At 41.1% G+C, this 27,017-nt stretch overlaps 1 protein-coding gene across 10 annotated transcripts in view; it reads left to right on the top strand.

Moving 5' to 3' along the window:
* Nucleotides 1-27,017, top strand: part of NUP210L (nucleoporin 210 like) — an 83,206-nt gene that overhangs the window by 18,076 nt on the left and 38,113 nt on the right. For 8 of the 10 annotated variants that reach the window (XM_044266420.1, XM_044266418.1, XM_044266413.1 and 5 more), the window contains 9 exons: nt 253-321; nt 1,520-1,626; nt 2,283-2,423; nt 5,170-5,307; nt 6,499-6,654; nt 8,639-8,837; nt 12,603-12,748; nt 19,703-19,924; nt 20,958-21,131. In XM_044266420.1, coding sequence (XP_044122355.1) covers nt 253-321; nt 1,520-1,626; nt 2,283-2,423; nt 5,170-5,307; nt 6,499-6,654; nt 8,639-8,837; nt 12,603-12,748; nt 19,703-19,924; nt 20,958-21,131 — 1,352 coding nt within the window. The remainder of the gene's footprint in view (nt 1-252; nt 322-1,519; nt 1,627-2,282; nt 2,424-5,169; nt 5,308-6,498; nt 6,655-8,638; nt 8,838-12,602; nt 12,749-19,702; nt 19,925-20,957; nt 21,132-27,017) is intronic. The other 2 variants (XM_044266416.1, XM_044266417.1) reach the window with 2 other exon arrangements.

Raw genomic sequence — 27,017 nt, 5'->3', positions numbered from 1 at the left:
GCATGGACAGTTATCTTTTTGTATCATTCCATCTTCCTTAAATTTGAAATTCAAGAATACCTGATTCCTATTATGACTGAGTTCCTCAGACTTCTCTCAGAAATGTACACATTTTTTTGCTTTTCAAAGGATAATAAAAGATAGGATATTTGTTTGTTTCTGTTTGTGCATTTATTATTTTTTTCTTCAGTAGCTCACATTTGGCTTTTCACCCAATTCTGATTCATATGATTTCCTTAAGCAAAAATTAAGATGTCCATATGCGATCTGTGTCTGGACTCCCAAATTGCACCGTATATGTTGTGGAGCCTGGATTTTTAGGTATTTATTTATTTATTTATTTATATTTAGAGAAAGGTCTGGGGAAAGAAGGGCAGGTAGAGAGGGAAGGAGGGAATCTTAAGTGGGCTCCGTGCCTAGCTCAGAGTCCAGCTCAGGGCTCAATCTCACAAGCCTGAGATCACGACTTGAGCTGAAAGCAAGAATCAGTCACCCAGACGACAAAGCCACCTAGGTGTTCCTGGAGTTTTAGGTATTTTTAGATAATGATTTTCAGAAAGCTGAATAGCTTTGACTATTTCATTAAAATGAGTGCATTAGATACTAGAGTACTTCTTGAGCCTTCAAGTTTAACTTTCCTTTGACATGTTTTCTCACATTGTTATGGTTCCATGCTGCCTGCAAGAGTGAAGCATCTTGAAACACTGTGAAAAAATGTGAAGACTTCTACAATATTGGGTGCAATATTGGGTCAGAAAGAGAGACTTCATACAGAGAGAAAAGAACACTGATGTCCTTAGGTCATATCAAACTGGTCTGACTGAAAGAGGCTGAAATCTTGCCTGACACAGTACTAACGAGCAAAACTGTGATTTGTTTTGTAAACAGATGTGAGTGAGAGGGTTTCTTTATACTTGAGATTAACTTAATTAAGCCAGGATCTTTAGAATTCCAAATTATTCAGTTTGATGGAGGGAGCTAAATGATCAAGCTTAGAAATAATCTCCATCTATTTCTTTTTTTAAAAAAGATTTTAGTTATTTATTTGACAGACAGAGATCACAAGTAGAGAGAGAGAGAGAGAGAGGAGGAAGCAGGCTCCCCGCTGAGCAGAGAGCCCGATGCGGGACTCGATCCCAGGACCCTGAGATCATGACCTGAGCTGAAGGCAGAGGCTTAACCCACTGAGCCACCCAGGTGCCCCTGTGTTTTTTAATTCATTGTAGAAAATGAACGTTCTCTTCTGATGTTTTTCATAAGAGACAGGCAGACGGAGAAGCAGGCTCCCCAAGGAGCAGGAAGCCTGATGCGGGATTTGATCCCAGTGCCCTGGGATCGTGACCCGAGCCGAAGGCAGACACTTAACCATCTGAGCCTCCCAGGTGCCCCAAAGGCGGTGGCGGCTTGGCCCAAAGGGCGAGGTTCCATCCAGACTTGAACTCGGAGTCAGAGTCCAGTGCTCACCATTACGCCATGGAGCTGCCGCTTCTGGTTCTTTTGTTGCTTGATTTATATACAGGTTTCACCGTTCAGCCTGGAGGCCGCTGGAGTCTCGAGGTGGGGCGGGCGTATGTCATCACAGTCGAAGTGTTTGATAAAAGCGGTTCGAAGGTCCATGTTTCGGATGTGAGTGTCTCGTGTTTTCCAGCCCCACGTGAGATAACTTCTTGAGTGCGCCACCGTTCTGGCGAGGAAGGCTTTCTTTTTTTTGCTTCTAGACTTTCCTTTCAAAGTTACAAAAAATTTAAACCAAAATAAAGTTACTATTTTATTAGGATTATTAAATAGTTCTGTCCTTTAGGAGAGCTAAACTGAAAGTAAAATACATAATTCAGTCAGAATTCTAGGAAAGAGTCGAAGGGAAGGCCAGAGGGTATCTGGAGGGTATCTCATTCTAGGCCCTCGGAGTTGCTCACCTCTGTTTGGCAGCGGTGCAAGGAACAGTGGAGTCCCAGAGGACAGTACCGCACTTACACTCCAGTGCCCTTTGGGGTTTTTTTCCCTGAAAAAATGTTAACTTATGGAATGGCAAAAATTATACCAAAATTTATATAAACTTTGACTCTGTTTCTGATCACTTGCCATTAATGGATCGTTCGAGTACCGTTTTAAAATTACCTCTTTCCAACTTAGCATTTCCATGAGGAGAGCCAAAGTTTTGTTTTTATTTGTCCCCAGAGAGCCTAGCCACACTTTTAATTTTTTTAATGCTTTGGGATTAAGATGGCTGTCGGGAAAAAACAAACATCTCAGTTTTGTGTCACTATTGGGCTGATTCACAGAATCTCAGGATCATGTACCAGTTCCGAAGGGAGTACTTCGAGGAGCAGCTCACTACTGTGAATGGGTCTTACCACGTCGTCAAAGCCTTGAAAAGTGGTGTCGTGGTGATAAATGCATCCCTGACTTCCGTTGTCTACCAGGTAGGAATCAAAAGGACAGTCTTTGAGTCCCCCAGTACTGGTGAGGCTCACTGACTTCCTGATGGACAGGCAGACACGGGTCTGTCGCACCCGCCTTCGTAAACTTGAAGAGGACCTGACGACCAGTACCCTCGGTCGTTTGTCCCCGTGCAGAGTCTCTGTTGCCGCCTTTGTTAGTGCTCACGTCTGCATCTGTGCTCATTGGTGGACATACCACTTGAGGTTCCTTTAAAAAATTATTTCATGTGTGCGTTTCCATGTGTTGTCAGGCTTACGTAGAGTACTTTTAGTCTCAAGAGCCAAAGGGTTAATATGTCAGTTTATTTAACCATGCCGCTAACAGTGAACTTTTTACGTTTCCATTTTTTCACTCTCATAAATGCCATAACTGAGTTTCTTTGTGTAATTTTTTTCTTTTGGTTAATTTTCATATGGCATAATGCCAAAAATGGAATTACTGGGTAAAAGGATAAAGTATGAATCTGTTTCTACTGTTTCTAAAATGCATGAATTTCTGGTTTTGTTTTGTTTTGTTTTTTATTTGTGTGAGAAAGAGCACAAGCAGGGGGAGCGGCAGGTAGAGGGGGAAGCAGGCTCCCCACTGAACAAGGAGCCCAATGCCGGACTCGATCCCAGGACCCTGGGATCAGGACCTGAGCCAAAGGCAGACAGTTAGCAGATTGAGCCACCCAGGCATCCCAAGTTTCTGGTTTTTAATAGCCTGCCATTTCCTAGACTTCCTTTTTTTCCCATGGATCTTTTCATCTGGCTGTTTAAGATAAAACCCCAGGGGTGGTCCTTGACGCTTCCTTCCCCTCACCCACTACATTTACAATATTGAATGCCATGTCAGTTCTCAATATCTCTCAAACCCATTTCTTAGTAACCCCACAGTGTCTTTTTTTTTTTTTTTGAAGATTTTATTTATTTGAGAGACAGAGTGAGTGAGAACATTGAGCAGGCTGAGGGGCAGAGAGAGCAACAGATTTCCTGCTGAGCAGGGACCCCAACGTGGGCCTCAATCCCAGGACCCTGGGATCATGACCTGACCTGAAGGCAGACGCTTAACCAGCTGAGTCACCCAGGAGCCCCAAGAAATGAACAGATTTCTATACGTTGATTTTGTATTCTGCAACTTTACTGAATTCATTTATTAATTCTGGAAGTTTTTTGGTGGAATCTTTTTGAGTTTTCTGTATATAGTATCATGTCATCTGCAAATAGTGGAAGTTTTACTTCTTCCTTACCAATTTTTAAAAAAATATTTTATTTATTTATTTGACAGAGAGAGAGATCACAAGTAGGCAGAGGCAGGCAGAGAGAGAGGAGGAAGCAGGCTCGCTGCTGAGCAGAGAGTCTGATGCGGGGCTCGATCCCAGGACTCTGGGATCATGACCTGAGCCGAAGGCGGAGGCTTTAACCCACTGAGCCACCCAGGCACCCCCTTCCTTACCAATTTTGATGCCTTTTCTTTCTTTTTAAAAAAATTTTTTTAAGATTTTATTTATTTACCTAACAGAAAGAGAGAGTGAATGAGAGAGAATGAGAGGGGAGAGGGTCAGAGGGAGAAGCAGACTCCCTGTGGAGCAGGGAGCCCGATGCGGGACTCAGTCCTGGGACTCCAGGATCATGACTTGAGCCAAAGGCAGTCGCTTAATCAACTGAGCCACCCAGGCGCCCCTGATGCCTTTTTTTTTTTTTTTTTAAGATTTTATTTACTTGAGAGACAGAGATCACAAGCAGGCAGAGAGGCAGGCAGAGAGAGGGAGGAGGAAGCAGGCTCCCCGCTGAGCAGAGAGCCCGATGTGGGGCTTGATCCGAGAACCCTAGGACCCTGGCACCATGACCTGAGCCAAAGGCAGAGGCTTTAACCCACTGAGCCACCCAGGCGCCCCACCCCCTGATGCATTTTTGTTGTTGTTGTTGTTGTTGTCGTCTGATTACTGTGGTACTACTTCTAGTACGTTGAATGAAAGTGGTGAGAGGGTCGCCTGGGTAGCTCAGATGGTTAAGTGTCTGCTTTGGCTCAGATCATGATCCTAGGGTCCTGGGATTGAGCCCTGTATTGGGCTCCTTGCTCAGCTGAGAACCTGCTTCTCCCTCTCCCTCTGCCATTTCCCCTGATTATGATCTCTTGCTTGTGTTCTCTCTCTCTCAGACAAATAAAACCTTAAAAAAAAAGCGGTGAGCGTAGACATCCTGGCCTTGTTCCTGACCGTAGGGGAGAAGTTCTGTTTTTCCCCACTAAAGATGATGTTAGCTGTGGGTTTTTCATAAACAACCTTTATTATGTTGAGGAATATTCCCTCTAAACCCACTTTGTTGAGGGTTTTTATCATGAATGGATGTTGTACTTTTCAAATGCTTTTTCTCTGTCTATTGAAACAATCATAGAGTGTTTTTTTTTTTTAAGATTTTATGTATTCATTTGAGAGAGAGTTGTGGGTGGGGGAGGGGCAGAAGGAGAGGGTGGATACGTAAGCAGACGCCCCACTGAACATGGATGGGGCCTGACGTGGGGCTCAGTCATACAACCCTGAAACCATGACCTGAGCTGAAATGAAGAGTCAGACACGTAACTGACTGAGCTCCTCACGATAGGACCATTTACTTACTTCGTTTATAGAAAGAAACTGGTTGAGTAATTCATTAGCACACCATTTGCTGATGCTTTGAATATGAATGGATTATAAAAACAGTCCTTATAAAATCTATTTTGTTCCTTTTTTTCCCCCCATTCTTATAGAATAAAAATATTCAGCCTATAAAATTTCCAATCATACATCAGCAAGAAGTGAATATATATTTTCCCATCAAGCTTACACCCAACTTTCTGGCATTTCCTCATCATCCTATGGGAATATTATATCGGTATAAAGTGCAGGTATGATGTCCTATTATATGAGAGTTTACAAAGAGATAAGTCTGTTTCTCTGTTAATTTAGTTTATTGAAATTTGGTTAATGTTAATTTTTATTTCTCCCTGATCCTAATAATAAAATTCAGTTTCTGGTGGTAACAAAGTCATGTTCTTGAATGCTACCTTAATAAGACTTGCTGTACTTTCTGTCTCTCTTCCCTGTGTCCTTTACTTGGGACTTTTGTAAGGTTTTTGTCAAGCTCCCCTGTGCTCGTTTTAACATTTTGTGACACTTCCAGTTACATAACGTCCTTTTAGTTTCTCTTGCTCATTTAGCTGCTTTATTAGAGCATCACAGCTTTTTTTTTTTTCCTTTAAAGATTATTTATTTATTTATTTGGCAGAGAGAGAGACAGAGACAGAGGGAACACAAGCAGGGCAAGTGGGAGAGGGAGAAGCAAGCCTCCGGCCAAGCAGGGAGCCCAATGCAGGCCTTGATCCCAGGACCCCAGGACCCTGACCCGAGCCGAAGGCAGACGCTCAATGATTGAGCCACCCAGGCACCCAGCTTCTTTTTTAAAAAAAGATTTACTTATTTATTTGACAGACAAAGATCACAAGTAGGCAGAGAGAGAGGGGGAAGCAGGCTCCCTGCTGAGCAAGGACCCCCCCCCTGATGCGGGGCTCGATCCTAGAACCCTGGGATCATGACCTGAACCGAAGGCAGAGGCTTTAAACCACTGAGCCACCCAGGTGCCCCTACCTTCTTTTTTTTCTTGAAGTTTTATTTATTTAAGTAATCTCTACACCCCATGTGGGGCTCAAACTCATGACCCTGAGATGAAGAGTCACAGGCTCTTCCGACTGAGCCGACCAGATGCCCCAGCAGCACAGCTTCCTAATATGTCCATAAATCATTTGTTATATATTTTTATTGTTATTATTTATTTTTAAGATTTTATTTATTTATTTGAGAGAGACAGAGCATGAGCTGAGAGAGGGAGAAGCTGACTCCCTGCCGAGCAAGGAGCCCCATGTGGGGCTCGATCCCAGGACCTTGGGATCCTGACCTGAGCTGAAGGCAGACACTTAACTGACTGAACCACCCAGGCGCCCTATTTATTTCTGACTTCTTATTTCACCAGATTTTACATCTTTACCTAAATTCCATTTTCTTCCTTTGGCAGTTAAACATAAAGTTCTATTTTTTCACAGGTAGAGGGTGGCAGTGGCAACTTCACTTGGACCTCTTCCAATGAGACAGTAGCCATGGTGACCGCTAAAGGAGTGGTGACTGCGGGTCAGGTCGGAGGGAACAGTACTGTGTTGGCCCGAGATGTACAAAATCCCTTTCGATATGGAGAAATTAAGGTAAACAACTCTCTAGAGAGCCTTATTATCATACCCTGAGACGGTGCTGTCTTAATTTAAGTACAGAATATCTTTAAAAGTCTTTCTAGTCCAAATTGGGTATTTGAAAATGATACTTAAATTCATTCTGGAAGTACACCTTAAATATTTCTGGACCTGGGTTGAATCCTGCTTCACTTAATAGCAAGTTTCTGAATGGGTGTTTTTGTTTCCTTGTCTCTAAAATGGGAATAATGATAGTATCTACTTCAAAGTGTTATTGTCAGAAGAAAATGAGATAATGTTTTACCTCATTGCTTGGAATATATTCAATACTTAATATTATCTATTTTTGTTATTGTGTTTTGTCATTATTATATATATATAACCTTCATAGTAACATTATTTCTGGTCTCATATTTGTTTGTCAATCTTGTTTCTAAACGATTGAAAACACTTGTCAGTGTATTATACAACCACATTATTGTTTTTTCCCCACGTCTAATATATGTTTATGTATGTTGTTGTTCCCTGAAAAACTTAGTGTTTTGTTCAGTGAACATTTACTGAGACGTAACCCACTGTGCCAGGTGTCATAAGACATTTAAACAAACATAACATACATGTCTACTTTAAAGAATCTAAATTATTTTTTTAAGATTTTATTTATTTATTTGACAGAGAGAGACACAGCAGGAGAGGGGACAGAAGCAGGGGGGAGAGGGAGAAGGAGAAGCAGGCTTCCTGCCAAGCAGAGAGCCCGATGCAGGGCTCCATCCTAGGACCCTGGGATCATGACCCGAGTGAAGGCAGACGCCTAATGATTGAGCCACCCAGGCGCCCCTAAAGAATCTAAATTCTAATAGGAGGATCTAGTCACATGAAGTTAAATAACACTTTGAGGAAATGATATGAGTTATTTTAAAGCAGTATATAATTGAGAGCTACTTAAGTTGTATAATAAAAGTATTATTAGTTTATAAAATCAGTATCATTGTGGATATGACTAGTCAGAGACTATTATGAAGAGATGAGAACTTGAACACGACTTTGAAGGATAAAACTAAGACCTAATGGTCAACGTCAAACTGCTGATTTTTTTTTTTAAGATTTTATTTATTTATTTATTTATTTATTTATTTTTAAAGATTTTATTTATTTATTTGACAGAGAGAAATCACAAGTAGGCAGAGAGGCAGGCAGAGAGAGAGAGAGGGAAGCAGGCTCCCTGCTGAGCAGAGAGCCCGATGTGGGACTCGATCCCAGGACTCTGAGATCATGACCTGAGCCGAAGGCAGCGGCTTAACCCACTGAGCCACCCAGGCGCCCCTTTATTTATTTATTTGACAAAGAGAGATCACAAGTAGATGGAGAGGCAGGCAGAGAGAGAGAGAGAGAGAGAGAGAAGCAGGCTCCCCGCTGAGCAGAGAGCCGGATGCGGGACTCGATCCCAGGACCCTGAGATCATGACCTGAGCCGAAGGCAGTGGCTTAACCCACTGAGCCATCCAGGCGCCCGAAACTGCTAATATTTTATTAAAGTTTTATCAGAACACAACCGACCTCATTCATTTATATATGGTCTCTAGCCACTTTCGAGACACAACTACACAGTGGGGTTTGCCACAGAAACCATGTGGTCCCCAAAGCCTAAAATATCTGCTATCTAGCCTTTTCCATAAAACATTTGCTGATCCCCTACTGTAGACAGTGGGGAGGCAACACAGGTTTTTAAGGTTAATAATATGATAAAACTTGTGTTTAGAAAGTATCTAATTATTTTCTCCATCTGACAACTTAAGATTTTATTCATTTATTTGTTCGAGAGCACAAGCAAGGGGGAGAGGCAGGCAGAGGCAGAGGGAGAAGCAGGCTCTTCACTGAGTGGGAGCCCAACACGGGACTCTGGGATCATGACCTGAGCCAAAGGCAGACACTCAACCGACTGAGCCACCCAGGTGCCCCGAACACAACTTTCTTGAAAGATTAATTTCTTTTCTCTCCAGATATATGTCCTAAAACTGAACAAAATGGAGCTGTTACCATTTCATGCTGATGTGGAGACCGGCCAGACTATAGAAATCCCCATTGCAATGTACCATGTAAATAAGGAGCACAAAGATGTCATTGTGTTCACAGACTGCTCTCATTTATTGTTGCATCTGAACATGGATAAGCAAGGAGTCTTTACTCTGCTCAAGGAAGGTAAGAGTCAGCCTTTTATTTTCTCCTTTCCTCGTCATTGAATGAGAGAACCGATCATCAATTCAGGAAGTACAAATTATAGTCTAAATTCACACATTACCTTTCTTTACAGTGCTTTTTAAAATTCTGTCTACTGCCTCAGTGTAATGTAATTTAGAAACAAAAGCCACCCGTTGATGGGGCACCTGGGTGCCTCAGTGGGTTAAGCCTCTGTGTTTGGCTCCGGTCATGATCTTGGCATCCTGGGATCGAGCCCTGCATCGGGCTCTCTGCTCGGCAGGAAGCCTGCTTCCCTCTCCCTCTCCCCCCGCTTCTGTTCTCTCTCCTGCTGTGTCTCTCTCTGTCAAATAAATAAATAAAATCTTAAAAAAAACACAACAGCCCAGCAACTGAATAGCATGTTCAGAGAAGTGCTGCAGCTGTTGCTTTGGCTTGTACGAAGGGTTCTAGGATGGATATGGTACCATGCTTTTTTTTTTCAATTTATTTATTGGAGAGACAGAGATCACAAGTAGGCAGAGAGAGGGGAGGAAGCAGGCTTCCTGAAGAGCAGAGAGCCGGATTTGGGGCTCGATCCCAGGACCCCGGGATCATGACCTGAGCTGAAGGCAGACGCTTAAAGACTGAACCACCCACTGGGGCGCCTGGGTGGCTCAGTGGGTTAAGCCACTGCCTTCGGCTCAGGTCATGATCCCAGGGTCCTGGGATCGAATCCCGCATCGGGCTCTCTGCTCAGCGGGGAGCCTGCTTCCTCCCCTCTCTCTGCCTGCCTCTCCTTTTACTTGTGATTTCTCTCTGTCAAATAAATAAATAAAATCTTTAAAAAAAAAAAAAAAAGACTGAACCAGCCAGGCGCCCAAATAAATAAAATCTTAAAAAAAAAAAAAGGGTGAGTTTCATGAAGGTCCATTTTGTAGCCACAGATTATCAAAGGTGAGCAACAGTTAGGAGCATCCTGTTATATTTTAGATGAGAGATAGTGAGGGCCTAAAAATTGGGAGACACACCTTGAGAACTGAGGACAGAGGTATTACTTAACAGGGGCAGAAGTCCAAATTATAGATGCAGTGTGAGAATTTTTTTTTAACTATTTTATTTATTTGACAGAGAGAAATCACAACTAGGCAGAGAGGCAGGCAGAGAGAGAGGAGGAAGCAGGCCCCCTGCTGAGCAGAGAGCCCGATGCGGGGCCTGATCCCAGGACCCTGAGATCATGACCTGAGCTGAAGGCAGCGGCTTAACCCACTGAGCCACCCAGGCGCCCGCATTGTGAGAATTAAAAGAGCTAATACATGAGGAGTATTCAGAACAGAGTGTAGCAAATAGCAAAGGCTGAGTGAATATTATATACTACTACTGCTATTACTAATTAAAGAACAACAGTAGTCAGGATCACACATGCTATTCAGTCACAGGAAATGATGTTGGTCTTTAGGGACTTGTTCACATTTTCCTTTTATTAGAAAAAGATACTCTTTTTGAACAAATTTAAGAATGGTACTATATTGGGGTGCCTGGGTGGCTCAGTGGGTTAAAGCCTCTGCCTTCAGCTCAGGTCATGATCTCAGGGTCCTGGGATCAAGCCCCGCATCGGGCTCTCTGCTCAGCAGGGAGCCTGCCTCCCCCCACCCTCTCTGCCTGCCTCTCTGCCTACTTGTGATCTCTCTCTGCCAAATAAATAAATAAAATCTTTAAAAAAATTAAGGCAAAGGAAACAAAAGCGAAAATGAACTTTTGGGACTTCCTCAAATTCTAAAGCTTCTGCACAGCAAAGGAAACAATCAAAAAAACAAAGAGGCAACCCACAGAATGGGAGAAGATATTTGCAAATGACAGTACAGACAAAAGGTTGATATCCAGGATCTATAATGAACTCCTCAAACTCAACACACACAAAACAGACAATCATATCAAAAAATAGACAGAAGACATGAACAGACACTTCTCCAATGAAGACATACAAATGGCTATCAGACACATGAAAAAATGTTCATCATCACTAGCCATCAGGGAGGTTCAAATTAAAACCACATTGAGATATCACCTTACACCAGTCAGAATGGCCAAAATTAACAAGACAGGAAACAACATGTGTTGGAGAGGATGTGGAGAAAGGGGAACCCTCTTACGCTGTTGGTGGGAATGAAGGTTGGCACAGCTTCTTTGGAGAACAGTGTGGCGATTCCTCAAGAAATTAAAAATAGAGCTTCCCTACGACCCTGCCATTGCACTCCTGGGTATTTACCCCAAAGATACAGATGTCGTGAAAGGAAGGGCCATCTGTACCCCAATGTTTATAGCAGCAATGGCCACGGTCATCAAACTGTGGAAAGAACCAAGATGCCCTTCAACGGACGAATGGATAAGGAAGATGTGGTCCGTATACACTATGGAGTATTATGCCTCCATCAGAAAGGATGAATACCCAACTTTTGTAGCAACATGGACGGGACTGGAAGAGATGATGCTGAGTGAAATAAGTCAAGCAGAGAGAGTCAATTATCATCTGGTTTCACTTATTTGTGGAGCATAACAAATAGCATGGAGGACAAGGGGCGTTAGAGAGGAGTAGGGAATTTGGGTAAATTGGAAGGGGGAGGTGAACCATGAGAGACTATGGACTCTGAAAAACAATCTGAGGGGTTTGAAGTGGCGGGCAGGTGGGAGGTCAGGGTACCAGGTGGTGGGTATTAGAGAGGGCACGGATTGCATGGAGCACTGGGTGTGGTGAAAAAATAAGGAATACTGTTATGCTGAAAATAAATAAAAAATAAATTTAAAAAATTTTTTTAAAAGTACTACTTCATACTTTGACTTTTTTCATATATGGCTCCAGCTAAACAAACTATTTAAGTTAAAATTTCCCGTGTAGTCCTTCATATACTCACATGTATCTTATTTATATTTCTGTCTTTGCTTAGTCATCCGTCTGACATACTGTGTTCTCTATAGCTACATGTTCCTTGATCTCTCCAACTAGAAGTAATCTTTCTGTTTTCTAGATCTCTATACTGCTTATCATGTTTTTCTACTCCCTTAATTTATGTAAATGTTCAGTTGCCACTTCTAAACTATATATGCCTTGAAGTTAGGATCTTTGCTCATATTTGTGTCTTCACTGAACATGAAATTGTGTCTTACATGGTATATATCTGTTAACAGAAGGAACAGGTTTTTATATCAGTTTGACATAAACAGCTGGGGCCTAGTAGTTAGTGTGTGAGATCAAGATTTTCTTTTTTAAGATTTTATTTATTTATTTATTTGACAGGGAGAGACATGGCAGGAGTGGGAACACAGCAGGGGAAGTGGGAGATGGAAAGGCAGGCTTCCCGCGGCCAAGCAGGCAGCCCAGTGTGGGGCTGGATCCCAGGACCCTAGGATCATGACCTGAGCCAAAGGCAGACGCTTAATGACTGGGCCACCCAGGCACCCCAAAATGTTTTTTTTTTTTTTAAAGATTTCATTTATTTATTTGACAGAGAGAGATTACAAGTGGGCAGAGAGGCAGGCAGAGAGAGAGAGAGGGGGAAGCAGGCTTCCCGCTGAGCAGAGGGCCCGATGCGGGGCTCGATCCCAGGACCCTGAGATCATGACCTGAGCCGAAGGCAGCGGCTTAACCCACTGAGCCACCCAGGCGCCCCCAAAATGTTTTTTAATGTATTAAAATTCTTATATTTCTGTAGACTGATCCCCTTGAGAACTGACTGCTTGTTATCCTGACACTATGACAGATGAAGTCATTTTTTTTTTTTTGATTTGCAGGTATTCAAAGACCTGGGCCAACACACTGTTCTAGTATACATATAGCAGCCAAGTCTCTAGGCCATACCCTGGTCACAGTGAGTGTGACTGAGTCTGAGGAGTACTTGGAGAGCAGTGCCACTTTTGCTGCTTATGAACCCCTAAAGGTGAGACATTTCATGGTAAGGAATTGACATATCTTTTCATGGAATCCACTGTGTCCACGTCAGAGGCTTCCCAGCTCTCTGTGATGTCTATTAAAGATCAGTTTATATTTGTGTTCTCTTTATTGACCTGCTCTGTCATCAAATCAGTATCGGGTATCAGGGAGTTTACTCCCTCATGTTTCTGCCACAGGAATATCTTTAAGCTGTATCAGCAAGTTTTAGATATTCCCCTTTATTTCTTCCTTTTTCTTGAAATATAAAATATGGATAGTAAAGTATGTAAAGCACACTAATCCTAAGGTACTATTTGAATTTTTACCTGTGTGTATATCCCTGTAAACATAACCCTGAATAAGATATTGAGTATTAGTATGGCCTCTTTTGAAGAACTCTGAAAGAAAACTTTATTCAGAGAGGGACATTAGTTATTTTTAACCTTTATACTTAAGAATTTTCAGCACAGGGCGCCTGGGTGGCTCAGTGGGTTAAGCCGCTGCCTTCGGCTCAGGTCATGATCTCAGGGTCCTGGGATCGAGTCCCGCATCGGGCTCTCTGCTCAGCAGGGAGCCTGCTTCCCTCTCTCTCTCTCTGCCTGCCTCTCTATCTACTTGTAATTTCTCTCTGTCAAATAAATAAATAAAATCTTTAAAAAAAAAAAAGAATTTTCAGCACAACTATCATTATTTAGGGCCCTAAAGATGGGTCCATTATAACTGGGACACTATGACAGATGGCATTTCAAAACAAAAGTAGAGCCTTTTGTTTGCATTCATATTTGAATCCTTCAGGAGCTAAAACTGATGTCTACAAGTTCTTGCTAATAGATACTGATAAATCCTGAGTCAGTGTTTCTTGGAATAAGGAGGCACCCATAGGGGGAAAAATTAACACTAACGAAAGAAGCAAGGTAAGTTAATTTTAAAATTTGCATTTTAAGTTGGCCTTATTACACATTATGTAGCAGAAGTATTAAACATACCGTTTAAGCACATTTCATTTATTCTCAGTGGATGAATCATCTTAGTTGCCTAATTAAGTGAAAGTACTTGGCTGTGGCTCCTTGTTGTTTTATTAGGTTTTTTATTTTATGATTATTCCGAACATTATTTTGTATTGTGTGTCCACAGATCAGATTTCCCCTGGACAAAAACTGCCCCTAAAGGAAAGGAAGTAAAATGATGATTTTCCTTTTCTATGTAGTGCTTTGGTTGTATATTTTTCCCTTTACCTGCTTAAAAGAATATGTGTTTTCCATCTTTCTTATCAATATTATGTTTCAGTACGTGGTACAGCTCTCAATTTGTCCTTTTACATATCAGTCCAATTCAGTTGATCTGGTTAATTTTGGACTATGTATCTAGGAAAAAGGAATAATCTCTGTCTTGCTTTCTCAGGGAGGCCTTCTGTGAAACTTCTAATTCTGTTTCTTCTACTAGAGGCTTGTATGGCACACTGTACTATGCCTTTTGGTGATGCCCATCATGCTCTTTATCTACTTCAAATCTGTCTTTCCCAAACCATGAGCTCCACTGTGAGGCAAGATCTTATTTGACTTTTTATTACTATATCCCCAATGGGCCATCAGTGAATAGTTGTTGAATTGAATTATATGTACATTATTTAAGAGAATACTGCCATTAGACATACGAATGTTTAATTTTAATAGCATTCAATAATAAATATGATTGACTAGTTCAGGAAAGAAATACTGGCATGATTTGTTTATATTTTTAATGATTGCTTAACTCTATACTTCATTTTACAACTTAGTCACTGTTGTAGATAGACACCGTGTGCCACATGAAAATAACCTATACTTTTATAATATTTTATTTTCTGAAGACAAGTTTGCTCATCTATAATAGGATCCAAGTTCTCTGTGTACTGGAGTGAATAATTCCAGTCTTTTTTTTTTTTAAAGATTTTATTTATTTATTTGACAGAGAGAGATCACAAGCAGGCAGAGAGGCAGGCCGAGAGAGAGAGGAGGAGGCAGGCTCCCTGCTGAGCAGAGAGCCCGATGCGGGACTCGATCCCAGGACTCTGAGATCATGACCTGAGCCGAAGGCAGCAGCTTAACCCACTGAGCCACCCAGGCGCCCCGAATAATTCCAGTCTTGACTCCACCTCTTAGGTGGGAGTTCTTTGAGAAATGGAGTGAAGTGTATAGATGTATTATTTTATTTGATTTTTTTAAAAGATTTTATTTATTTAAAAAAAAGATTTTATTTATTTATTTGACAGACAGAGATCACAACTAGGCAGAGAGGCAGGCAGAGAGAGAGGAGGAAGCAGGCTCCCTGATGAACAGAGAGCCCGATGCGGGGCTCGACCCCAGGACCCTGAGATCATGACCTGAGCTGAAGTCAGAGGCTTAACCCACTGAGCCATCCAAGCACCCCATATTATTTTATATTTTTAGGACAAAAGTTCTTTGCTAACTTAATAAAATACCATTTAATGTATAAATTCTTAGAAACATGCAATCTTCCTGGGGCACATGGGTAGCTCAGTCAGTTAATTGTCTGACTCTTGATTTTGGCTCAGGTCATGATCTCAGGGTTGTGAGATTAAACCTCATGTCAGGCTCTGAGTTCAGTGGGGAGTCTGCTTGAGATTTTCTCTCTACCTCACCCCCACCCCCTTCTTTCTAAAATAAATGAATCTTTTTTTTTTTTGTGGTTTGTTTGCTTGTTTGTCTGTTTAAATAAGGAGACATACAATCTTCTAGAACTGAATCAGGAAGAAATAGAAAATCTGAATAGAGTGATTGCTACTAATGAAATTGAATTGGTAATCAAAAAATTGCCAGCAAACAAAAGTCCAGGGCCAGATGGATTCAGAGGTGAATTCTACCAAACATATAAAGAAGAGTTAATAGCTCTTCTCCTCAAACTATCCCCCAAAAATAGAAAAGGAAGGAAAGCTTCCAAATTTATCCTACAAGGCCAGCATTATCTGATACCAAAACTAGACTAAGACACCTTGAAGAAAGAAAACTAAGGCTAATATTACTGATGAGCATAACTGCAAGTCTCCAATGAAATATTAGCACACCACACACAACAGTATATTAAAAGAATCATTCACCACATTCAAGTGAGATTATTCCAGGAAAGCAGGGATGGTTCAGTATTCACAAATCAATCAATGTGATATACCACATCAACAAAATGAATGATAAAAATCATGATTATCTGAATAGATGCAGAAAAGACATTTGACAAAATTCAACATCAGTTGATGATAAAAACTGTCAACAAAGTGGGTGTAGAGATAACATACCTCAACATAATAAGGACCATATATGATAAAGCTACAGCTAATCTCATACTCAATGGTGAAAAACAGAGCTTTTCCTCTAAAATCTGAGAAAGACAAGGATGCCACTCTTACTACTTTCATTCCACATAGTGTTAGAAGTCCTAGCTATAGCAGTCAGACAAGAAAAAGAAACAAGAGGCTTCTGTATTGGTATAATAGTTAAACTGTCACTTTTTGCAGATGACCTGATACTACACATAGGAAATCCTAAAGATACCCCCCAAAATACTAGAAGTAATAAATGAATTAGTAAGGTTGCAGGATACAAAATTAATACCCAGAAATTGGTGATATTTCTATACACTAAAAATGAGGTAGCAGAAAGAGAAATTAAGAAAATAACACCATTTACAATTACACCAGAAAGAATAAAATACCTAGGAATAAATTTAACCAAGGAGGTAAAATACCTGTACTCTGAAAACCATAAAACACTGATGAAAGAAATTAAAGATGACACAAACAAATGGAGAGATACTCCATGCTGATGGATTAGAAAAATTAATATTGTTAAAATGCTCATATTAGCCAAAGCAATCTATAGATTCAAACCAATCCATACCAAGATGCCAACAGCGTTTTTCACAAAACCAGAACAAATAATACTAAAATTTGTATGGGACCACGAAAGACCCCAAATAGCCAAAGTAATCCTCAAAGAGAAGAACAAAGCTTGGGTGTATCACAATCCCACATTTCAAGATATGCTACGGGGCGCCTGGGTGGCTCAGTGGATTAAAGCCTCTGCTTTCAGCTCAGGTCATGATCCCAGGGTGTTGGGATCGAGCCCCGCATCGGGCTCTCTGGTCAGCAGGGAGCCTGCTTCCTCCCCTCTCTCTCTGTCTGCCTCTCTGCCTACTTGGGATTTCTCTCTTTGTCAAATAAATAAATAAAATCTTAAAAAAAAAATGCAAGGACGTTGGGGAGACTCTCTGTCAAATAAATAAATAAAATCTTAAAAAAAAGATATGCTACAAAGCTGTAGTAATCAAAACAGTATGGTACTGACATAAAAATGGACACATCAATAAATGGAACAGACTGGAGATCCCAAAAATAAACCCGTGATTATACGGCCAATTAATCTTCAATGAAGGAAGCAAGAATATCCAGTGGGGAAAGGACAGTCTCTTTAATAGATGGTGCTGGGAAGTCTGGACAGTCGCATGCAAAGAACGAAACTGGACCACTGTCTAACACCGTACACAGAAATAAACAGAAAATGGATTAAAGACCTAAATGTGAGACCTTAAACCATAAAAATAATAGAAAGAGCATAGGCAGTAGTTTCTCTGACATCAGCCATTGACATCGAACATTTTTCTAGATGTCTCCTGAGGCAAGGTGAACAAAAGCAAAAGTAAGCTATTGGACTACATCAAAATAAAAACCTTTTGTACCATGAAGGAAACTACCAACAAAAGCAAAGGTAATCTATGGAATGGGAGAAGATATTTGCAAATGATATATCTGTTGAGGGGTTAATGTCCAAAATACATAAAGCACTTGCACACCTCAACCCTAAAAAAAACTTAAGTTTGATTTAAAAATGGACAGAGAACCTGAAGAGACATTTTTCCAAAGAAAACATACAAATGGCCAACAGACACATAAAAAGATGTTCAAGATCACTTAGCATCAGGGAAATGCAAATCAAAACCACAGTGAGACATCACCTCACACCTGTCAGAACGGTTGCATTAAAAAAGAGAAGAAACAGCAAGTCTTAGAAGGTGGAGAAAAAGGGACCCTCATGCACTGTTGATGGGAAGATAAATTGGTGCAGCCACACTGGAAGACAGTATTGAAGGTCCTCATAAAACTAAAAATAGAACTATCTTATGATCCAGTAATTCCACTACTGGGTATTTAGCCAAAGAAAATGAAAACACTAAGAAGACGTACGTGCCCCTGTGTTTGTGAAGCTTATTTACAATAGCCAAGATATGGAAGCAACCCAGCTGTCCATCAGAAGAGTGGATAAGGAAGATGCGATGCATATGTACGCACAAACATAGAAGAATATTACACAGCCACAATAAAGAGGTCATACCATTGTGCCAACATAGACCTAGAGAGTATTATGAGAAGTGAAATAAGTCAGACTGAGAAAGACAAATGATTCTGTACAATCTCACTCATATGTGGTATCTAAAAAACAAAACAAATAAATAAATTTTAAAAAAGCACAATCAGTCCTATCAATACAGAGAACAAACTGATGGTTGCCAGATTGGTGCAGGTGGATAGGCAAAATGGGTGAAAAGGAGTGGGAGATACAGTCTTCTAGTTATGGAGTGAATAAGTCATGGGAATAAAAGTCACTATGTAATAGGGAACATAGTGGTACTGTACTAGTGTGGTATGGGGACAGATGGTAGCTATACTTCTGAGCACAGCATAACAGAGATGTTGAATCTCTGTTGTACATGTGACACTAACATAACATTGTGTGTCAGCTATACTCAGATTTTAAGAAGTAAAATATCCATTTTTTTTAAAGATTTTATTTTATTTATTTGAGAGAGAGAGACAGTGAGAGAGAGCATGAGCGAGGAGAAGGTCAGAGAGCGAAGCAGACTCCCCATGGAGCTGGGAGCCTGATGTGGGACTCGATCCCGGGACTCCAGGATCACGCCCTGAGCCGGAGGCAGTCGTCCAACCAACTGCGCCACCCAGGCGTCCCTAAAATATCCATTTTTTTAAAAAAATGTATTTATTTATTTGACAGATCACAAGTAGGCAGAGAGGCAGGCAGAGAGAGAGGAGGAAGCAGGCTCCCTGCTAAGCAGAGAGCCCTATGCAGGGCTCGATCCCAGGACGCTGGGATCATGACGTGAGCCGAAGGCAGAGGCTTTAACCCACTGAGCCACCCAGGTGCCCCTAAAATATCCATTTAAAATGTTTATACAGCTACTTGTACCTTTTATGTTCCCAACATTGTACTAAATCCATTAAGGAAGAGACATTCTCTTTTATTTTTTTTTAAATTTTTATATGTATTTTTGAAGATTTTATTTATTTACTTGAGAGGGAGAGGGAGAGAGAGACAGAGGGAGAGAGAACACAAGCAGGCAGCAGCAGGGAGAGGGAGAAGCAGACTGTCCACTCTGGAGAGCCCAATGTGGGGCTCGATTCTAGGACCCCGGGATCATGACCCAAGCCAAAGGCAGATGCCCAACTGCCTGAGCCACCCAGGTGCCCCAGACATTCTCTTAAAAGTTAGATAGAAGATGCTTTCTTCTCTGAATAATTTTATATAACTAGAAAGCATAAGAAGAATTATTACACTCAGATGTGAAACATTGGACATATTCAAACAGCATTAGGAGATGAACTAGTGTACAAATGAATAGTAGAGATGAGGATTGTAAGAATTCTGAGGCTGTGGAAATGGTTGTGGTCCGGAATGTTTTGATATTAATGGGTGAGGTGACACACAAGTCAGGCCTGAACAATAGGTAAGGTCTGATTGAATACAGAGGTTGAGAAGCATCAAGTGAGAGGCATCGTGTACATGTCTCCTGATTTGGGAGTTAAGTCTAATGTCATTGTCAGCAGTCAACTAGTTTCCACTTTACAAATTGTTGAGTTCCATGACCAATCAAGGGTTTCTTTGAATGTCATCAGGCTGTAAACCCTGTAGAGGTGGCTTTGGTGACGTGGCAGTCTGTGAAGGAAATGGTGTTTGAAGGGGGGCCCCGTCCATGGATCTTGGAGCCCTCCCGATTCTTTCTGGAGTTGAGCATGGAGCAAACAGAGAAAATTGAATTAACACAAGTCCGGCTGCCAGCTAAGAGAAAACAGAACCAGTACATCTACCGGGTCTTGTGCCTGGATTTGGGGGAACAAGTAAGTAGGAAAAAAATCTTTTTCTAACATTGCTTTTAGTAGTAATACTTCGAGTCTTTTTTGCTTCTAGCCATTCCTTTTCAGATTCGAATGGATTTCATTCAGAGACTAGGTAGGAAAATTCTCTTTTTTCTTCCAAATTTTTGTTTAAATTCTAGTGAGTTAAAACAGGGAAATTCTGATTATTGATTAGATCTGTGCAGATAAGATAGTAAGTGTGTTGCCCTTTATCAGTCGAATTAGTTTGATGATTTTAGAAGCAGTGGTGGATGCACACACAGCTGTGCCCGCTTCTGTCAAACCAGTCACAAAGGGTTGCAGTTTCGCTAGGGGTGAGAATTCAGTGTATGACTCTGTAACCAGCCCACAAAAAATCGAGGTGTGATTTTAACTTAAAAAGAACTGAGCTTCTTTCTAACATCTCTTGCGAACCTTGCTGTGTGTGTGGCTGGATGTCAGCAGTGTCAGAGCAGAGTCCTCTCCGCCAGAGCCCTCTTGCCTTTTGTCTCCACATTCTGTTCATTTGGTGCTTCCACCAGAGAAATGTCGAAACACAAAATAGTTTTTCCACTTTTTACCAACTGATAACAAAAGATTTGGTGGAGAAAAAGGCTGAAGTAATTGGCCAGAACTAAAATTTTTAAAAGATGTTATTTATTTATATGACAGAGAAACAGTGAGAGAGGGAACACAAGCAGGGGGAGTGGGAGAGGGAGAAGCAGGCTCCCCGCCGAGCAGGAAGCCCGATGCCCGCCGATCCCAGGACCCTGGGACCATGACCTGAGCCGAAGGCAGATGATTTACAATTGACCCAGCCAGGTGCCCCTCAGAATTAGATTTTTAAATATTCTCTTTGTTTATAAATCTCCATGATACCCTTGCTTCTCTTAGCCACATGATTCAGCACTATGGTGATTACAGTGTCCAAAGGGATCCGGTACCGCAGTCTGAATAATTCTGACGCGTGTAGGTTGGAACAACTGCCATCAAGTATCTACCCACAGTTGCCTCTTGCTCTGCTGTTTCTTTAAAGGCTCTGACATTCCGAATTGGAAATCACCCAGGTGTGCTGAACCCCAGTCCAGCTGTGGAGGCCGTGCAGGTGCGCTTCATATGTGCCCACCCTGCCAGCATGTCCGTGACCCCAGTCTACAAAGTGCCAGCTGGTGCCCAGCCGTGCCCTCTGCCACAGCACAACAAACAGTTGGTGAGCACTATGTTTCCGCCTAACTTGATACTTTTGCCTTCCATGCCTTAGAGAAAGTAAAGCTTTTGTCTTATGAAAGTGAAGGAAATATTTGTTATTCTTTTTCTGACAGTGTCTGTAAAGAGATAAACTAGTTAGAATTGGCTACACTTAGTGACACTTAGTTTGCTTACTGTACTAGGGACATAGCTTGTAATTGTGGCACTAAACAATGAACATGTCTCTAAACTTCCAGATGGTTTGGGTGTATCTTTCCCTACCAGATATTTTATTGTCATTATTGGTAATTAATAGAATTTATCTCTTCTCTAAACCCACCATGAAGAGTAATGATAAGCAATAATGTAACTAGTAGGGATTGAGGAATAAATGAGTTTTCTAACCTAGAAACTAGAACAACAGACTGTATACTAAATGAGATCGACTTTAATTATAACCATAGGATAATCGAAGTCCTTTCTTAGCCTATGCAGAACAGAATGATCAATTGTTCCTATTTTACAGATGGGAGAGTCTTGAGACTCCTAGGGATTGAGTAATTTCTCCAAAGGCATAAAGCTAGAAAATAGCGTATCCTGCTCAACTCCAGAGCACATGTTACTGACTTTGATACTGTTCTTTTTACTATAAAAGAAGAAGAATATGAGATGCTACAGGTTAGGAACTTTTTTTTTTTTTCAGAACTAAATTCCACAGGAAATATTATTTGAAGTTTATAAGTGATGTACTCTTTTTTTAATTTTTTACTTGTTTATTTATTTGACAGAGAGAGATCACAAGTAGGCTGCGAGGCAGGCAGAGAGAGGGGGAAGCATGTACTCTTTTTAAAAAGATGTGTTTAGGGCGCCTGCATGGCTCAGTGGGTTAAAGCCTCTGCCTTCGGCTCAGGTCATGATCCCAGGGTCCTAGGATCGAGTCCCGCATCGGGCTCTCTGCTCAGCGGGGAGCCTGCTTCCCCCTCTCTCCCTGCCTGCGTCTCTGCCTACTTGTGAGCTCTCTCTCTGTCAAATAAATAAATAAAATCTTTAAAAAAAAAAAGATGTGTTTAGTTCAGAGAGAGAGAGAGAGCATGGGGGGAGAGGCAGAGGAGGAGGGAGAGAGAAACTCAAGTGGACTCAGAGCTGTGCACGGACCCCGGCGCCATCCCACAACCCTGAGATCAGACGTGAGCCAGAACCAAGAGTCTGACACTCAAAGGATGCACCACGCAGGTACCTATAAATGATTCGCTTTTTAAAAAAGCACTTGGGGAGCACCTGGGTGGCTCCGTCATGAAGCATCTACACCTTCCACTCAGGTCATGATCCCAGGGTCGTGGGATCGCGCCCTGCATCAGCCTCCCTGCTCAGCAGGAAACCTCCTTCTCCCTCTCCCACTCCCCTGCTTGTGTTCTTTGTCTCTGTCTCTCTCTCTGTCAAATAAATAAATAAAATCTTAAAAAAACCCACGTAGATGGAGCAGAATTAAAGTTATCCATGTATTTGTCATTCAGTGTCACTTTTTTCAATTGAAATAATTTATAGAAAATTTGTAAGAAAAGGGTTCCCCTGGGTGGCTCAGTTGGGTGAGCATCCAGCTCTTGCTTTTGGCTCAGGTCTGATCCCAGGGTCATGGGCTCGAGCCCCACATCAGGTGCCACGCTCAGTGGGGAGTCTGTTTGGAACTCTCCGTCTTCCTCTCCCTCTGCCCCTCCCCCTAGCTTATATGCTCTCTCTCTCTCAAATAAATAAATAAAATCTTAAATAGAAAATTTGTAAGAAAAATTTTTTTCTTGGAGCCATTTAGGAGTAATTTACAGACATACTTCCCCATACTTTAGAATTTATTTCATTTTTTTAGGGACGCCTGGGTGGCTCAGTTGGTTAAGCAGCTGCCTTCGGCTCAGGTCATGATCCCAGCGTCCTGGGATCGAGTCCCACATCGGGCTCCTTGCTGGGCGGGGAGCCTGCTTCTCCCTCTGCCTCTGCCTGCCTCTCTGTCTGCCTGTGCTCGATCTCTCTCCCTCTCTCTCTGACAAATAAAAAAAAATCTTTAAAAAAAAAATAAAAATAAAAAAGAATTTATTTCTTTTTAAAAAATAATTAAGTACAACTTATATACTGTAAAATTGACCCTTTTAAAAGTGTACATGTGGGACACCTGGGTGGCTCAGTTGGTTGGGCAGCTGCCTTCGGCTCAGGTCATGATCCGGGCATCCTGGGATCGAGTCCCACATCGGGCTCCTTGCTCGGCAGAGAGCCTGCTTCTCCCTCTGTCTCTGCCTGCCATTCTGTCTGCCTGTGCTCGCTCTCGCTCCCTCTCTCTCTCTGACAAATAAATAAAATCTTTTAAAAATAAATAAATAAAAGTGTACAAGTAAGGGACGCCTGGGTGGCTCAGTCAGTTAAGCATCTGCCTTCAGCTCAGGTCATGATCCCAGGGTCCTGGGATCAAGCCCGGCATCTGGGACCCTGCTTCTCCCTTTCCCTCTGCACACTGTCACTCTCTCTCTCCCTCGCTCTCTCACAAATAAATAAATAAAATCTTTAAAAAGAAATAGCATACAAATAAGTGTTTTGCAGCCAACTCCAACTGGTCCAACTCCAGAATATTTTCATTTCCCCAAAAAGAAATGCACACCCAGTAGCAGTCACTCCCCATCCCCCGACCCCAGTCCCTGGAAACCACTATCTGTCTCTATGGATTTGACTCTTCCGTACGTTTCATATAAATAGAATCCTATTATATGTGGACGCACCCTTTTTTTGGTCAATTTTTTTAAATTTATTTTTTTAATGCTTTCTTTCTTTCTTTTCTTTAAAGGTTTTATTTATTTACTTGACAGAGATCACAAGTAGGCAGAGAGGCAGGCAGAGAGAGAGGAGGAAGCAGGCTTCCCGCCAAGCAGAGAGTCCAATGCTGGACTCAATCCCAGGACCCCGAGATCATGACCTGAGCTGAAGGCAGAGGCTTAACCCACTGAACCACCCAGGTGCCCCGGTGGTGGTTGTACTTTTGGTGTCATATCTAAGAAATGATTGCCTAATCCAAGGGCACAGATATTTATACCTGTGACTTCTCTTTATAGTTTTTAGGCCTTACATTTAGGCCTAGTCCATTTTGAGTTAATTTTTGTTTGTGGCATGAGGTTGGAGTGTACCTTCATTCTTTTGCATGGTGATAATCCACTTAATCCAGCATCATTTGTTAAAAAGGTTATTCTTAACCTTTTTAATAAGGTTAAATTGTCTTGGGCTCTTGTTAAAAAAGAATCTGTTAACCTTGGGATGCCTTTAAAGTCTTTGTAGTACGTTTTGAAATTAGGAAGTGTGTGTTCTTCAATTATGTTCTTCATTTTCAAGATTGTTTTGGCTGTTCTTTTTTTTTTTTTTTTTTTTTTTAGATTTATTTGAGGCACCTGGGTGGCTCAGTCAGTTAAGCATCTGCCTTCAGATGTAGTCATGATCCCAGGGTCCTAGGATTGAGCCCTGCATGGGCCTCCCTGCTCAGCGGAGAACCTGCTTCTCCCTCTCCCTCTGCCGTTCCCCTGCTTGTGGCTCTCTGGCTCTCTCTATCTCTCTGTCAAATAAATAAATAAAATCTTTTTTTAAAAAAATCTTTAAAAGATTTATTTATTTATTTTAGAGAGAGTGACCGAGCATGAGTAGGAGGAAGGGCTAAGGGAGAGGGAAACAAGCAGATTCCTTGCCAATCAGGAAGCTCAATACGGGGCTCCATTCCAGGATCTCAAGATCATGACTTACACTGAATACAAGAGTCAGTCACTCCACCAACTGAGCCACTCAGGTGCCCTGTTTTGGCTATTTTGAGTCCCTTGCATTTCTATATGAATTTTAGAATCATCTTGTCAATTTCTGAGAGAAAAAAAAAAGCAGAGATTTTGACAGAGATTAGATTGAATCTCTAGATCAATTTCGGGAGTATTACCATCTTAATAATATTGTCCTCTGATTTATAACCATGGGATATCTTTCCATTTATTTAGGGCTTCTTTAATTTTTTTCAACAGTGTTTTATAGTTTAGAATATACAAGCACTCCTTTTGTTAGATTTATTCCTAAATATTTTCTATAGCAAATTTCCTTGGGGGAAGGCTTCTGGTCTATAACCGTTAAATTTGATATTGGCTGTGGGTTTTTCCGAAGATGCCCTTTATAGGTTGAGGAAGTTTCCTTTTATTTTTATTTTTTTAAGATTTTATTTATTCATTTGAGTGAGAGAGCATAGCAAGGAGAGAGGCAGAGGGAGTGGGAGAAGCAGATTCCCTGCTGAGCTGGGAGCCCAACGTGGGGTTCACTCCCAGGACCTGAAGATCATGACCTGAGCCGAAAGCAGACGCCCAACCATCTGACCAACATAGGCGCCATGGGGAAGTTTCCTTTTTAGTTTTTTGAATGTTTTTATTATGAAATAGAAGTGCATTTTTGTTAAATATTCTTTCTGCATCTGTTGAGATGATCATACATTTTTCCCTTTATTCTATCAAGATGATGTGTTACACTGATTGATTTTTCATATGTTGAACCAACCTTGCATTCCTGAAATAAAACCCCCTTGGTCATGATGTATGAACCTTTTTATATATTCCTGGATTCTGTTTGCTAGTATTTTGTTAGTTTTTTTACATCTATATTCATACAAGATTTTGTGGTTTTACTTTTTTGTAGTGTCTTTGGTTTAGTATTAGAATAATACTAGCCTTTGAGAATGAGTTGGGAAGTACTGACTTCCTCTTCTAGTTTTTGGAAGAGCTTATGAAGGGTTGGTATTCAGTATTCTTTAAACATTTGGTAGAATTCACCCATGAAACCATCAGGGCCTAGGATTTCTTTGAATGTTTATGTGTTTCTTTAATTACTGATTCAGTCTCTTTTCTTGTTATAGGTATAGTCAGATTTTTTATTTTTTCTTGAGTCATTTGTATATAGAGTTTTCCCATTTTGCTTAGGTTATCTAATTTGTAGAATTAAACAGTTGTTCACAGTAACCCTATGTAACCTTTTTTTATTTCTTTAAGGATAGTACTAATGTCCCTCCTTTCATTTCTGATTTTAGTAAACTGAGTCTTCTCTTTCTTAATCATTTCAGCTAAAGGCTGGTCAGTATTGTTGATCTTTTCAAAGGATCAATTTTTAGTTTGGTTAATTTTTTTCTTTTGTTTTTCTATATTATTTATTTTGCTGTATTCATTATTGTTTCCTTCCTTCTGCTTGGTTTGAATTTAGCTTCTCTATTTTTTCTAGTTTCTCAAAGTGGAAGTTTATGTTATTGATTTGAGATTCTTCTATTTCTTTTTTTTTTTTAAAGATTTTATTTATTTATTTGACAGGGAGATCACAAGTAGGCAGAGAGGCAGGGAAAGAGAGAGGGGGAAGCAGGCTCCCTGCTGAGTAGGGAGCCCAATGTGGAGCTCAATCCCAGGACCCTGAGATCATGACCTGAGCCGAAGGCAGGAGCTTTAACCCACTGAACCACCCAGGCGCCCCGAGATTCTTCTTTTTTAATATAGATATTTGCAGTTATGTTTTCCACTAAGCATTGCTTTTACTGAATCCCGTAAGTTCTGATATGTTGAGTTTTATTTTCATTTGTCTCAGCATGTTTTCTAATTTACCTTTGATTTCTTCTTTGATCCATTGCTTATTTATTTATTTATTTATTTATTTTTAAAGATTTTATTTATTTATTTGACAGACAGAGATCACAAGTAGGCAGAGAGAGAGAGGAGGAAGCAGGCTCTCCGCGGAGCAGACAGCCTGATGCAGGGCTCGATCCCAGGACCCTGGGATCATGACCTGAGCCGAAGGCAGAGGCTTTAACCCACTGAGCCACCCAGGCGCCCCGATCCATTGCTTATTTAGGAGTGTGTTGTTTATTTTCCACCCA

Source organism: Neovison vison, chromosome 10, assembly GCF_020171115.1.
Source record: "Neovison vison isolate M4711 chromosome 10, ASM_NN_V1, whole genome shotgun sequence".
Classification (NCBI taxonomy): Eukaryota; Metazoa; Chordata; class Mammalia; order Carnivora; family Mustelidae; genus Neogale; species Neogale vison.
The sequence above is the reverse complement of the archived record's forward strand: the minus strand, read 5'-3'. Positions and strand labels throughout refer to the sequence as shown.